Source organism: Monodelphis domestica, chromosome 5 (assembly GCF_027887165.1).
Source record: "Monodelphis domestica isolate mMonDom1 chromosome 5, mMonDom1.pri, whole genome shotgun sequence".
Lineage (NCBI taxonomy): Eukaryota > Metazoa > Chordata > Mammalia > Didelphimorphia > Didelphidae > Monodelphis > Monodelphis domestica.
In genome coordinates this window covers 323,322,245-323,337,922 of record NC_077231.1, presented here as the reverse complement: position 1 = coordinate 323,337,922, position 15,678 = coordinate 323,322,245, and the positions used below count along the sequence as shown (strand labels likewise).

The following is a 15,678-nucleotide window of genomic DNA, read 5'->3' as shown; positions in this document are numbered from 1 at the left end:
AGATATTACCTAGCCATGTAACCCTGGGCAAGTCATTTAACTTCTCATTACCTGACACATGGATCCATTGGATCCCCTAGAGAAGGTAATGGCCAATCACACCAGTATACTTGCTGAGAAAATCCAATGGAGAACTATTGTCTATGAGGTCATGAAGAGTTGGACACAACAACAATAAAGTCAAAACAAATATAAGGGGATAAATGGGTATTTAGTGGGTAAAAAAGGAAGCCCATGATGTGGGAAACAGAAGTTTGGGGCCAGCCTTTCCTTTTATATTTCATCTGAAGAATGCCTCCTTCTGTGACTCTTGTCCTGTCTTTTATCTCATTGTTACTACTAAGGATTGTGCTCCCTAAGGACAACAGTCAGCCCTTATAATGTCTACTTTCACATGAAGTCAGGCTGTAACTCTCCCTCATGGGCAGATGGGAAACATTAGATACAGGGTCTAGTTATTCTGTTGCTCTCTTGCCAGCCCACACAAAGCTAAAGGGGTTAAAAAGAGAAACACTAGCTGGCATTAAACATGAAAGATTGGCAGGATTGGCAGAGCTGCACATCAGCCATCTTCTGGGGTCATCCATCCTTCAGAAGAGCTGAGAAAAGAGCTCTCCATGGTAGCTAAAGGGACAGGCTCCCCCAAGTGGGGCTCACTGGTGTGTGTGTGTGTGTGTGTGTGTGTGTGTGTGTGTGTGTGTGTGTGTGTGTGTTTTGGAGAGAGAGAAGAGCTAAAAGGAATAGGGATTCCTGTGTCCCAGTTAAGGAAACATGACCAGGGCTGCCCCTCATTGGGGTCTCCCTTAGCACTACGACTGCCAGAATCTCCAAAACCCTTGTGATAACCACTGGTCCAAATTCTAGGGCAAAGATTTTTTCACAATTCAAGGGAAGCCTTCATGCCATCATCAATCAAAGCAACTAATGCTGATGATGGCCCTTCAAAGCCCACAGAGTAAGGCCAGTTGGTCTCTCTATAATGTTTTCAAGTTGGCAGAGCCCCACAAGAACCCTATGGCTATTATGGCTTCCATTTTACAGGGGAAGATACTGAGGCTCAGAGACATGAAATGAGTTGTTCCACATCTAGTAAATGTCAGGGGAAGAAAGGCAGCACACCAGCCACCTCAAAATCTGTAATGAGAAGAGAACAGGGGAGCAGATGCAAGGATGAGAAACATGGGTGCAGCAGCCATGGATCAGGAGAGGTGACTTCAGGGAACAGGAATAACCCTGGCTTGTGGGTCAGAGTCTCCCAGAATTCAAATTCCAGTCCTGGAATTTGCCCCTTGACTCCTGACTCCTTCACTGGAACCCAATATTTAAAGATGGATGGAACCAATCAGAGCAAGATGACCAACTCTCATGGGGCTGATGAAGAAACAAACTCAGAAAATGGAAATGACTTCACTAAGGTCATGCAGACAGTAAACAGCAGAGCTGACATTTAAGCCCAAGCCTCCTGACTCCCAGATCAGGGCTCTTTCTAATAAACCACAAAGAATCCTCTCTGAGTCTCAGTTTCTTCATTTGTGATATGCTAGAGTGAGAGAACATTGATAGATCATAAAATCACAGATAATATTGTGATTGGTCAAGTGTTGCAGGCCATCTCATCAAACACTTTCATTTTATAACCAAAGAAACAGTTCTAGAGTGGTTCAGTAACTTGCCTAAGACTACACAGAGGGTAAGCAACAGAGCTAGGATTTGAACTCAGGTCCTGGCACTCTCAGTTCAGCACCTTTTCTGTGGCACCTCATTTTCTCCTCAGCTCAATACTAGATGATGTTTGCTATGCTTTCTAGAGTTCTATCCTGTCCTCACAGGACGCAGAATTCTAACTGTAGATCCCTTGGGCTTTAGATTTGGGAACAGAGTATAAAGAGGCAAATTACAATGAAGTTTGAGGAAACTTCACATGGCTGGCCTGAAGGCAGGGTCTCTTGAGCTGGCTCTTCAGAAAGCCTCCATGCTGCCAAGGAGGAAGATGGAGACACGCTGCTGAACTACAAAGGAGCTTCTGAGTTAGGCTGATAGCACCAAGGAGCATCCATCATCATCCTTTGTACACATAAGTGGGGTTGTGGGACAATGGAGGCAAAGAGAGGAAGGAGGGGAGGAAGGAGAAAGGAAAAAGGAGGCAGAAAGGAAGGGATGAGGGAAGAAGAAAGACACACAAAAGAAAGAATGAAGGGGAATAGAAAGGAATAAAATGGCAGAAGGAAAAAGGAAGGAAAAGCAAGTGGAAGAGAGCAGGAATGATGTGTTTGCACAGCCAACTGGTGCTCCTGTGGCCCTGGGGGTTGACAATGCTGCCACGTGTGCTCAGGTTTTCAAGTCCAGAGTTTGGGGGGAATGTTGAGACCCCAAGAAGATGCCTGAGAATAAGAACTAATATTTATCAGAGTGCTGTCTAGGTTCTAGACCCGGTGCTGAGCACTTACAATGAAGATCTCGGTTGATCAGCACAAAAATCCTGGAAAGGAGGTGCTTTTATTATCCCTGTTTTACAATAAAGGAAACTCGAGGCAGAGCTGGGATGCTGTTCCGACACTTAAAAGCTACTGAGCTCCCCACCCTCCCAGACCCAGAGGCTAACGCAGAACAGGTGTCTGCAGAACCTCCCACAACGCGTTAGAGTGAGAGAAAGCGATTGGCCGGTGGCTTTGGCCAGCCAGTACTGGGGACATCGCGTGTATTTAAGGGAGGAGGCACAGTGACGACGGGCCAATAAGATAGACCGTAATCCGAGCGAATTTTAGCGCCAGAAGGAGCCAGAGTTTCCCCTGTGGAAGGTTCGGCGTGCGCTTTGTTTCTAGGCTCACGGTTGGTCTTGTTTCTGCGACCCGCAGCCCAGGCTCAGTGACGGAGACGATATCTCTTGGTTTCTTAAGAGCCAGCCAGGTTTTTGAGTCGTCCCTCGTGGGGTGCAGGTGGGGGCAGGAGAAAGCCCTGCGCTTGGTAGATGGATTTTTGAATGGCTATTCCATGAGCCAAGACACGGTTTTCAAAGAACCAGGACCTCCAGTCTTTGTCCTGGAGACTTTCCAGGAAGGCGAGCTCTAGTCGGGTGTGCAGGATGTGCCCTTAATGGGAGAACCCAACAGAGATCCATCCCGCTCCGTGTCCATAGGAGGCTCAGCCATTTGCCGGATAGCGTTCCACAGCACTGACCCATCCCTTTGCGAGCCCGTGGCTCCATGTGACCTGGTCCGTGGCTGCTCCTGTGGCACCTTCTCAGAAGACAGACTGAGGGGCGATACTCTACCCTGTCATTCCTGTCAGAGGAGGAAGTCGATCTGGGGCCGGTGTTTTAGAGCACTTGCCAGGATCGAAGGGGATGCTATTTGTAGAGAACTTGATAGGATGCTGGCACACAGTGGGACCTAATAGACCTTGTTCCCTTTCCTCTTCCAAGGAAACTCCTCAGAGGTTCTGTGCAAGACAACTTGGCCCATCGCATATGGAATGAGGACAAAAAGCGTCTCCAGTGGGTGCTGTGGAACCCCGTCACTGATCACGTGAGAAGATCCAAATCCGGGTTTGCCAAGCTTTTTGTCCTCAGGGCCCCTTTACAAGAGTCACACAAATAGGAAGTTGGAGTCTGGATTTGAGCTCAGAACGCCTATCTTCAGGTCCAGCACTTTATCCATGGAGGCAGCTAAGTAGCTAGAGACAATGAATGTAGTGTTGGGCTTGGGGTCAGAAAGACCTGAGTTCAAGTCTTGTCTCTGATACATATTAGCTACATTATAATTGGCATTTGCTTAATCTCACAGCCACCCCCTAAATCCATGTTCTAAAGGAAGTGCCTCAGGGGAGGAAGTTTCCATCATGGGAGTTCCCCATGCCACTTGCTCACACAAATTGCTCTCTACAGCCCTTCTGCTCCCCAATGCAAAGGACAGAAATGATTCCTGGAAGGGAGGGAAGACAAAGAAAGTCACAACTTGTCGTGTTTGGGGACGACCTTTCAGACTTTGTCTTGTGTTTGATGTTGTAGATTTTGGTGGACGTTGAGGAAAAACTATGCGATGATCCTGATTTTGTTTAAATAGAATCCCCTAGAAAATCTGGTTCTCTCAGAGTAAGGGAGAGAGCCAAGCAGATTCCCCAGTGCCTGGCTGCCTCCTGAGCCTCCCCCAGCCTGTGCTTGGAGAGGGCGGATTGCTCTTGCCACACACACAGCGGATCAGCTGAGACAGAACCCCCCCCCCCCCCACCAATGGCCTCACCTTCCTCCCCTGCGTAGGCCAGAATGGAGCGGGCTCGCATCTGCTTCCCATCAGTCGTTTTGCCAGAACAAGTATGCGAGCAGGAGGACCACCCTGACCACGCGCTGAGCACACAGTCCTTGGGGCAGGGCACTTCGCAGGCCACGGGGATGGGATAGATGGCGTCTCTGCACAGCTGCCTGTCAACCTCTTCTCCTGGGGAAGCAAGGGCCAGAAAGAGTCCATTACAATTCAGTTCATCTCAAATGGGCAATTGAGACCAGATGGTCACAGCAAATGAATCAGACATCCCCCCTTTGTTATCAGGCAAAATCAGAGGGGCAGCAGAGTGGCCAAAGTGGGGCTCCTCCTGCTAGACATGAAAAGAAGGCAGACACTGTCACCAGGACCCAAGGGAGGGCCTGCAGTCCAGCTGCAGACAGGCTTTGAGGGGTCTCTACTGGGTGTCTTTGGAGATGTCTTCCTGTAACATATCCCAGGCTCCTTGGGTGCCACCAGGAGCAAGATGTGCACTAAAGCTTCCATCGAAGCCTTGCCGAAGGCCCAGAAAGGCAGCCACACCTGCCCGCCTGGTGGAAGGGAGCCGTGGCTTCCCAATAAATAACACCAGATCCAGAGCACCTGCATCTGCTGTCAGGAGCCATCTCTTGGGGACCTGCATTTCACAGACTCCGTTATGAGGGCTCGCTGAGAACTCCTGGGCTGTGTGTGGGGGGAACCCCTGAAATAGGCTTTAATCTGACTAGGAAAATGGATTTTGTCAAGTGTGGGTGGCCAATCTGTCAACAAGAGGCTTCAAATATAGTCAAAGGTTCTGGGAAAACACTTTTGAAGATCGTCCAGTCTCAGCAATAGAGCTGGAGAAGACGTGATCATCAGACAGATTATCTAATTCTATGCATTTCTATTCACTTGAGGATTCATGAAGGATCCTCTCTGGGCAAGGCAGTGTGCAAAGAGCTGAAGGCAAGCTCAAAGAGGAGATGCGTCTGGCTCCTTCCCTCAGTGAGTCTCCTGATGGAGTCACGGTCAGACATGAACACCAACCTGCTAACCCACCAGCATGGAGGGGATGGAGCCTACAGGATGAGAAGGGGTGGATGGGATGGAAATGTCACATCAGAGGACCTGGGATTGCAGCAGTGTATCACCAGAAGGGACTTTTGAGGCCAAGACCGACCCCCTCATTTTAACAAAGAGGAAACTGAGCTCAGAGACACAGAGAGAGGATGTGAAGGGTCCAGGGTCCCAGGGCTAATCATTGGCTAAAGTTGGATTTGATACCAAGTCTTTCTGACTTCAAATCCTACACTTTAACCACTGGATCTGCTGCCTCTCAATGTAAATACTACTCCATGAAAATAGGAGCAGTAACATAAAAACAAAAAAAGGAGAACAAGGAACACTTTGGCATTCATCAATAGGAGAGAACGAAGGTAGAGTATGAAAAGATGTAGGGCAAACGGCAATCTGATGACAGCCTGCAGATGTCAATGTTTCCCTGAAAGAATCACAGAAGCTCCAAAATGAATCTGATCGCTGGTTTGGGCACTTTTGCTAGATGGATTAGTGCTGAGACAAAAGGGCTGATGTGGCAGAAACCATCCTTCTTCCAGAGATTGTGCCCATTCCAATGGCTCAGCAAGTTCCCAGCATGGAGAATAGGTGAGAAGGCATGTCGCTTAGCACATTTATCCACTCACTCATTGATCAAATCCATTCACTTATTCATCCAGGTTAACTCAAAGAGAAGAAGACTTCAAATGAATGGATCTGGCATGGAAGGCCATCCTTAGGGGCTAGGAAACCTTGGACTGCCCTCTGGGGAGTCTTTGGGTCTGGTATGAGCAACAAAAATCAAATAGAAAAATAGAAATTTGAGAAACTTCAAAGATTCTCCAACTACATCCTAGACAGGAACCCAGGTTGAGAACTGGCAGGATATGTTCCTGGACTAGAATAAATGCCCTCAGACTTCTTTCATAGAGATAAAGACAATGGATTCTAGGTATTAGTGTTTCCTGATGAGGATATTAAGGAATGTTCTAGTAGCTTATAGAGCCAGCAGGTTGGGTGGGTTGACAATAATAATGATCCAAAACAACAGCTGACAGAATGTGAGCTCTTGGAGGACAGAGACTGATCTTTGCCATTCTTTGCATTCTCCGCACCTAGCACAGTGCTTGGCACATAGGAAGTATTCAGTCAATGCTTGCTAAGTGACTTGCACTTTGAGGTTTCCAAAGTACTTTCTATACATGATCTCATTTGGCCCTTACAACACTCCCAGGAGGTAGGTTCTGTTATTATTTCCATTGTGCAAGTCACAAAATGGAGGCTGAGAACTTAGGGTCGCATGGATAGCAAATATAAAAATCAGGATTTGAACTCAGGTCTTCTGGATGAGAATTCTATCATTTTGACCCCTAGTATGCATGTGAGAATGAGCAGTGACAAAATCCTCAGGCCATATGAGCCCCGACAGAAATGGAATAATGTCATGGAGACCCAACCATATTCATTTTCTGACAAATTTCTGACAAGATTCCAACAAATCTCCAGGGTGAACATAGGATCACTGGCCAAAATATGTGGCTGCTGTTACAAACGGTAACCTAGAAGCAGTCTGTTGGGAAGATAGACGTGGCCTAAGGCAGGCCCACATCTCTGGACAGTGCTGTATGCTGTGTGACACCTATGGAGCCTGCCACTGCCTGGGGAGGCTTGATCAGAGCCAGGCTCAGCTCTTGAAGGTGCTTCAATTCCCCTGTGGCAAAGCAAACTTGTAGGCTTTCTGCCTTGCCTGAAGAGAGGCTGGATAGGACCAGTCTGAGCATGGAAGAAGATGGAGATGGTGTCTTCCAAAGGGACACAAAGTGATGATGGGGCTGAAGTGGGACCAAGAGAGGAAAAGAGCTGATTTCGAGAGACCAATTACCCAACCTCTGATAGAGCAGTCATCTCCAGCTCCTGGTGGGTGGATTAGAGACTCAGCAGCAACCTGAGCTGTGTCTCCTTCCATCTGTGGCCAACCAGACTGAAATGGAAACCAGTAAGAAGTGGGCCAGCTGCATCCAGATTTCATTTTGCAGGAAACAGATGGCTAAAGATGAAAAGGAATGCAATAGAGGGGTCCCTTTTGTCTGCGAAAGAGGTACATGCAGGCTATGCCCCTGCAGCTTTCCCTGAGCGATGGTGAACCATTGAGCCAACCATCATGGCCCATTGAGTCCAGCCTCTGACCAAGGGCACCCACTTTAGAGACCGACATGGATCAGCAAAGTATTGGGCCATGGAATGAAGGAAAAGTCGCTGATCATAGGGAGGTAGAAGTCATGCATTTAGCATGTTAGCTATGTTCTCATTCATTAATTTCACATGCCATGAACTAGAACATGGAGAAAAAATGCTTTTCACAATAGTTTTAAAAAGATAACCCCCTCCCCCATTGCCTCCAACCTCAATGCCATGCACCAGTCTTAGAGAACACATATGGGACATGTAGCTTTGCTCAAAACCTCCTAGAGGAGGTCTTTCCTGAACTCCCACCTGCTGATACTCAATCCCCAGGCACAGGAAGTTTCTATCTAATAAAATGCAAGATCCCTGAGGGCAGGGCTTGTCTCCCTGTAAAAATCTTTGTGGTCAGAGCATTGGGCACATCAGCCAATGCTTACCAAAGGGAACTGAATACCAGAGTGTGCCAAGTGACACGGGATCTTCCTTCTGCTTAAGTACATTTTCTTCTCTCAAAATCCTGATAGTCCTAGAAAACTCTAGTTGGCCTCTCTGACGCAGATGTCTTGAGCTTGAAGAATTTAGCAGAGCCGTGAAAATGTGGGCGAGTGCTGCTGTCTACCAGACTAACCATGGAACTCACTGAGAAGATCTGGAAGGAACAATAGCCTTGAAGTGGATGGAGAACCTGAGTTTAGCTGAGTGTGGAGAAGGAGGAGAACCAAAACAGTAGCATCTGCTGTCAGCTGAGCCCTGAGCAAATTGAGAAGAAGATGGAAGTGGGTCCAGGTACCTCAGGAAGCTGAGCCAGCCTCTAACCCAATCGGAAAGTCCTGAGGTTCATATGTCTTCATTCGACAAGTTTAGATGCAGGAAGCCTGCTCTCTATTGACTTGTTTTATCAGAATATCCTAAAAATCCCTTTGAAAAATCCTGTTTCTCTCTTGAGGATGCTCAGGAGAACTTTCACTCTAAGAATACAATATCTACAATGTTCTCTACCTAGAAGGAACTTTGAAAATATTTGATGAATCAATGAATGGCGGTTTCTATGCTTAGGACCAGGACTTTCTGGGGAGATGATGCCCTAGTGTCCTGAAAGCCTGGGCATGGATTGGGGCCAACAACCCAGGGAGACTTAGAAGAGGCGATGGTTTGAGCATTTGAGTAAAGGTCAAGCAAGGCTGAATACAGAAAGAGAACAAACCTCAGGAAGTTCTGCCTGCCCCCAGCTTATCCCTGTCCTGTCTACTTCCTCTTCAGTTGTAAATGTCCAGACACACATTATAGGGACAACAGAATGGTTCACATTCTTTCTGTTCACTGAAGGATGCTATTAAAATAAAAGGTCTGGATCATCATCAGACCAATGGTGGTTAGAGATATTGCCTCTCTCTAGGGTAGCTGCCCTGCCACAATGAGGGAAAGAGCTGTCCATGCCTGGAGATCAGGGAGCACACATCCTATTCCCTCTACTGAAGTTGGTGTAATTCTTACCTTGGACCCAGAGCAGTGCCATCAGCTTCTCCATTTTTATGAAGGCAATTTCTCAAGATCTCCATATCATAAATACTTTCTTCACCTCTTTGCTTCCACCCACCACATTCTGTTTTGTAACAGAAACTTTCCAGTGCCAATAGCACTAAATATCTGCTTTGCAGCTACATGATGCTTCATTTCAAAGAGCTAGAGGGACTTGGCCAAGCTTGACAAAGGTCTATTTTATAGGAAATCCATGGAGAAAAAAAAGACACATGCAAACCACAGGGCTAAAGAAGTGTGAAAATTCTGAAGCTTGATTTCTACTAGTATCATATTTGTATGCTTCTCAGCATTTCTTAGAAAGGAGGGAAATAAGGAAAAAATTGCTTCAGTGGAGTAAAAGATTCTTGTATTTGATGTCTTTGGTTTTAAAAAATGTTTTAATCAAATTTTTGTTGTTAATGAGCATTTATTCAACAAAAATAAATAAAACCCTCATGACAAATATGCCCAGTGAAGCAAAACCAATTCCTCCATTTGCCATGTTCAAAAACATATTCATTTTGAATTTTAAGTGCATCATTAGTCAGTCAGGAGTTAGCTTTCATCATCAGGTAGCTTTCTTCCTCATTAGTCCTCTGGAATTATGGCTGGTCATCAAATTGATTAGAGTTCTCAAGACCTTTCAAAGTTGTCTACGTGTTGTTGTTATAGAAATCATTCTTCTTCTCTTGTTCACTTTATTCTGCATCAATTTATAGGATTCTTCCCAAATTGAAATTATGCCTTTATTTCTTATGTAACATTAGAATCCCATCAAACTTCTAAGCCATATTTTGTTTGGACATTCCTAATTGACAGGGATATCTTTAATTTTAAGTTTGGTGTCACCTTTGTACTTGTGGGTCCCTTTCCTTTTAGTTTCATCCCTTTCTTTGCTATACAAGACTTGTAATGGTATCCTGGGTCAAAAGGTATGCACATTTTAGTTATTTTGGGGACACAGTTCCAAATGGCTTTCCAGAATGCCTGGAAAGTTCATGAAATTGAAATTGGTGGAAATAACAATTCCAATAGTCCACTAATGTGTCCACTTTCCTTCAGCTCTTCCAAAAAATGGTCATTTTCCTTTTTTGACAACTTTGTTAATCTGACAGGTTGGACCTCAGATTTGCTTTTATCTGTATCCCTCTAATTAGTAGTGATTTAGAGAATTCTTCCATATGGTGGTTGATAGCTTGGATTTCTTCCTTTGGAAACTGCCTGTTTTATCCTTTGACAGTTTACTAATTAGGAATGTATTTTGACCAAAATTTAAATGAGTTGTTCTTATAGTTTGAAAATGGGATCTTTCTCAGATAAATTTGCTATTGATATTTTTTTTACCCAATTAACTTGTCATTCAATCATATCTGTCTCTTTGTGTGACTCCATTGACCATAGCATGCCAGGTTCATCTCTCTTCCATTATCTCTCTATCTCTCCAGCTTTAGATTTATGATCTTCTGGCTCAACTTTCAGATATGCTGTTGTTGTTCAATGGTGTCAGCTATGTCTGACTTTTTGTGAACCCACCTGAAGTTTTCTTGGTAAAGGTATTGGAGTGGTTTGTCATTTCTTTTTATAATTGGGGAAATTGAGGCAAATAGCATTAAATGACTTGCACAGGGTCACACAACTAGTGAGAGTTGAAGGCCAGTTTAGAACTCAGGAAGATGAGTCTTTCTTACTCCAGGCCCAGTGCTCTATTTATTGCACAACCTCCTTACCCTTCAATAAACAATTTTCCTACTAATTTAATTATTTTGTTTTAATTTGTGAAAAAAATTCAATTTTACATGACCAGAAAACATTCATTTTTTTCTCTAAATTCCTCTCTACCCTTTGTTTGGTCATGAACTCTTCTTCTCTCCATAGATCTGAAAAGCAATTCCTTCCTTGATCCTCTAATTTATTTATAATGAGAACATTTATAGCTAAGTAATGTATGATGCCTTTGGTTCTGCTGTTACTTCCTGAAAGCCTTCTTCCCTCATCAAGCAAGCCCTTCCACACCAACTCAAGAAAATAAGTTTTGAAGACGAGCTGACATACTGACTATTCATAATAGTGAATTCCCCATCCTGCACCGATAGGTAACCACATTTCTGTCAAAAAGAGAGAAGTATATTTCATCATTTCTACCCTGGGACTACAACTGGACCCAGCCACTACCCAGAATCCCATTGTTTTAGTCTTCTTTTCCTTTACATAGTTGCTTTCAGGAATCCTGCTGTCCCGATTCTGTTTATTTCATTCTGTATTCCTTTCCACGTCCCCCTATGTCTTTGAGTTCTTAAAGCTTGGTAATATTCTGAAGTCACAAGTGGTGCAGCAATTCTTGAATCAATGGATTTTTATTTCTTTATTTATGCTGCTATCAACATTTTGATATCTATGAAGGGGATTTCTTGGTCCAAGATGACAGTTTGGCAACTTTTTAGCAAAATTATATGTAAATTCAAATTGTTTAACAGAATGGCTAGATCCATTCAGAGTTCCATGCAAACTATACTAGTGTGTGTGCCTTTTGGAAAATGCTGCTTTGCTTTGGGCAGAAGAGCTCGGGATTCCAGCCTTGGCTAACTAACCTCAACTTCTTCTCCAGTCGAAACACCATGAAGTGGTTCCTTCTCTGGGCAGGATAAAGAACTTGAAGGAAAGGAAGGCAAATGATGGAAAGGCAAATGGGATGGGATGAGAAGATGAAAAATCTTTTATTCTCCCTCCCCTCATGCCCTCAAAGCTTTAGCCAGTTATTTACATCTGCTAAGAAAAGGCAAAGGTCAATCTAGACCCGACCCAAAACACTTTGAAAACAACAAACAAAAGACTTTCCCCCACAGTCCCTCCAACATTGATTATTGCCGCTATTTATTGTCTTTCAATTTGCTGGATCTGAAAGAAAATCTCAGAGCTTTTTAATACACATTTCTCATACTATTGCATAGAACATTTTCTTCTATGGTAGTTTATAGCCAACATTTCTCCCTTCAAATACTGTTTATATTTGGTGACCCCATAGCTACCATATCCCATGCTCTTATAACTATAGTCATGGCAGAAAAAAAGCTAAATGGATGAGGAATCCTGGGGAAGGGGGCCCCAAGAGGATGCAAGCAGCCTTGCTTTGAGGGCAAAATGCATTATTTCACCACATCCCTCTCACTTCCTTTTCATGATGGGTTAAGGAATGTTGTTTCAGTCATCGGTCGTGCTTGCTAGCTAATGCGATCCTGTAAATAGTTTTCAGAAATGTTTAGATCCGCCACCTTTTTTTTTTTACTCACCTCAGTTCTTTAGTGACATGCACATCCCTTCCTAACCACCATCTCAATCTTTACACCACGGGGCAATGAGCATGTGAGTATCTGTTTGCAGCCAATACTCCTGGAAGAGGCGTCCTTGAAGATTTTCATGAGAACATTAGAGAGAGTTAAAGGAGATCCAAATGGATAGCCTGCTTTTTTATTTAAGAAAGAGTCAATGATAATCTTAAGGCAGGCTATCTCAGGGGACTCATCCATATATCAGCAGGGGGATATGGGAGAAAGAGCATTAGAAATCATTTAATAACAGGAGAAAACAAAACAGACTGGTTAAAGCTCCCAGATTCATAAAGACAGCCCTGGAAAGGCTCTGGTTTGGAGACTGGTGCTCAAACAGCATCTTGCTCTTCTGTCTCTCTCTCAGTACATATGATAAACATTTTGATCTCTCCTGTATCCCAAGAAACATCCAAATGCCTTGCGATTGTGAACAAAGTGTCTGCCCCATTTACAGTTAGCATTTAATTTGATGGATCCCTTGGGGGGAACAAAGCTATACCTTGACAATTGGAACAAAATTAGATTTGGGTTGGTACACACGGCCAGAGCCGTGCATAAAGACTGCCTCTATAACCTTCACATGTACACAGAAGTCACTGAAGCCTGATGGTGAGGCTGTAATTTTAGAAACTAAACTCCTGAGTTTATAAAACAAATCAGAATTACAAGAGAGCAGCTCGTGTTTGTAGGAATGCTTTTGCTCATCGACATGCTAGATATACAGACAGAAGTCAAAGGCATGACAACAAACGTCTCTTTCAGATGAGAGCTCGTCATCATCATTAAAGAGCTCGAGTCTTGTCTTTTGTAAGCCTTGGACCTTCTCATTATTTCCTTATCTCTTTCGATATTTCCTCCACTGTATATTACGGACCAGATTGGCTCGCCAGGCTCGTTTTGCTAGATCATCAAATTACTTTCAGGGTTTTCTCCTCTTTGTCTTTTTTCTTTCCTCTTCATCACCACTTCCTCCCTTAGTTTGGGTCCTCATTATCCCGTCTTTCCCACATCCTTTCCTTCCTTCCTTTGTTCCCCTTCCACTGTGACCTGAGCAAGATTGAATCAGGTGACCTTGAGGCAGAAGGCAGCATTACGAGTCCCCCTGAGCTATCCAGACCTGTCAGACTTTCCAATTTCAGGCTGAAATGTGCTAAAATACGTGACCTCTAAGTCCTGAGGTGCTGTGGGGCATATTTTAATAGAGTACTTAAAGGCAGAAGGTGCTGCAAATAAGTGTGGAAAAATGATGGTCGACTTCAACCCCAACTTGGAATTTCTCTGCTTTAGTGAAGTTAACTACACCCTCCGGGTGGACTGCCAGCTCACTGAGCAGGGAGCAATGTAAACAGCTTTCTAATATATTCCAGATTGCCCCATACATAAGTGTCATGGGGCTAGGTGAAGGGAAAGCCTTTTGGCTATGAGGATGTTCTGTTATAGGAATTTCTGAAGGCAGAGCCCAGAATTTGGGACCTGCTGCCTTGGCCCAGGAGTCCTGCATTCATTGGATTTTCGTGGAATATCTCTGGGATACTCTTTTGTCTAAGGAACCACAGAGACTTGGTGCTGGGAGAGATCCAAAGGAAAATAAAATTCCCCTTCTCCTGTGAAGGAGAATCAGGATGACAGCTTTGGCAAGGACCTCAGCTGCCAGCTAGTCCAATTCCTTCCCCCAAAAGAGTTCCCTTTGTGGTGCCTCCAGTAGATGGCCATGCAGCCCTTCCTTGAAGACCTCCAGTGAGGAGGAGCTCTCCTGAGGCAGCCCAGGCTAGTGTGGGACAACCCTGCATGTTTAGATGATTTGTTCAGAGCCCAACAAAACAACAACAACAAAACTTGCTCCCACTATCCACCATTTAAAACTTAGTTAATTAAAAATAAGGGTGTAACTGGGGATTTCACAGAATGGTCACACCACTTCCCTGCCTGACTCTGGCAGATCTCATGTGCTAGTTCAAGGCTGGGGGGACTGGGGATGACAAAGCCCAGAGCCATTTCTGCTTGGCCATAGACTATTTGACACTGGAAGGGCCTTTGGAATGGTGAAATAATTCCATGGCCATTGGGCAGGAAGAACCCACGACCCTGTGGCCCTTTCAAAGGCAGTGCCCAACCTCAGCTCCCTTATTCTTTCTATCCTTTGCTGCAGTGTTCGAGCACCCTTTGAGCCTTTCGGTGGAGGAATGAGGGCAGGGGCCGGTTGCCCTTTCCTGAGCCTGGCTAAGGTATCTGGCAGTTAGATCACGGTCAGCTAGAACAAGGACATTCATCTGGGTAAGTTTTAGCCTCGCTTTTGTTTACTTCCTTGACTTTTTATTTCTTTGTCCACAGGAAAGACAAGTTTGGTGTTAGAGATAGCCTTGTGGAGTTGGAAAGATTGGAGATCCTGAGTCCACTGATTGACGCTGACTGCTGGCAAAGAATGTTTCTGCATCAGAAAAGGCGCCCACCAAAAGGGAGGCTGGGCCCAAGGCCATGGACTGTTTCCTATAATACATGGACCCAGAGTTGCCTGGAGAGTGCAGAACCAAGGGGACATGCAAGGGTGACTGTTGAACAGTCCTGCAAGCTCTTCATGTTTTGATGTTTGCCTCATCCTCCTGGAACAGGGTACCAGAAGTTAGTGCTGCCACTTGTTTAGTTCCTTTGAGTCTTTTACATTCTGACTATATGACTGGTATTTTTGAGTGGTTATTGGTCACCCCATGTGGATGCTTCTGAGCTCTATGTATCTCTTCCCTGAACTCCAGCCCAATGTCTCCTACAAAGTCAGCTCACCCATAAAGACCTCATCGTTATCCTCTCCAAACCTGCCCTTTCCCCCAAATGGCCTCTTTCTGTGCCTGGCGCCTTGCATGCCAGTCACCCAGACTCAAAGCCTCAGCATCCCTGACGTCTCCCTCTTGTTGTACCCGTTGTTCAGTTGCTGAGCCTTGCCATTCTACCTAATGATGTCTCTTGTGCCTCTCCCCATCTCTTTGCTCATAGGACCGTCATCCCCACACCCTCCTTCAGTTCCATTCACTTTCACTTCTGTCATGCTCCCTAATGGCTTATCCCAATGTTGGTCCTTTCCCCGTTCTCTGCTTTCTCACGGACACAGCTGCCAGATTCCAAAAGCACAAGTTTGATCGGAAGCTCAGCTGCTCAAGGACCTTCAGGCACAGGCTCCCTATTACCTATGAGGGTAAAATCCAACCTTCTTCACTTGGCATTTAAGGTCTGAGCTGCCTTTCTAGTCCCATTAGCTAGGAGTCCCTTTCTCCCTCTCCATTTGAGCCCAGCAGCCTGGACCCTTACCTGTGTTTTTATGCCTTCTGTATCTGGGATGGCCCCTCTCCTCATATCTCTCC

At 45.0% G+C, this 15,678-nt stretch overlaps 1 protein-coding gene across 1 annotated transcript in view; it reads right to left on the bottom strand.

Annotated features, from left to right (window-relative positions):
- Positions 1 to 15,678, bottom strand: part of THSD7A (thrombospondin type 1 domain containing 7A) — a 360,671-nt gene that overhangs the window by 80,558 nt on the left and 264,435 nt on the right. Inside the window, exon 7 of the mRNA XM_056800585.1 lies at positions 4,239 to 4,433. Coding sequence (XP_056656563.1) covers positions 4,239 to 4,433 — 195 coding nt within the window. The remainder of the gene's footprint in view (positions 1 to 4,238; positions 4,434 to 15,678) is intronic.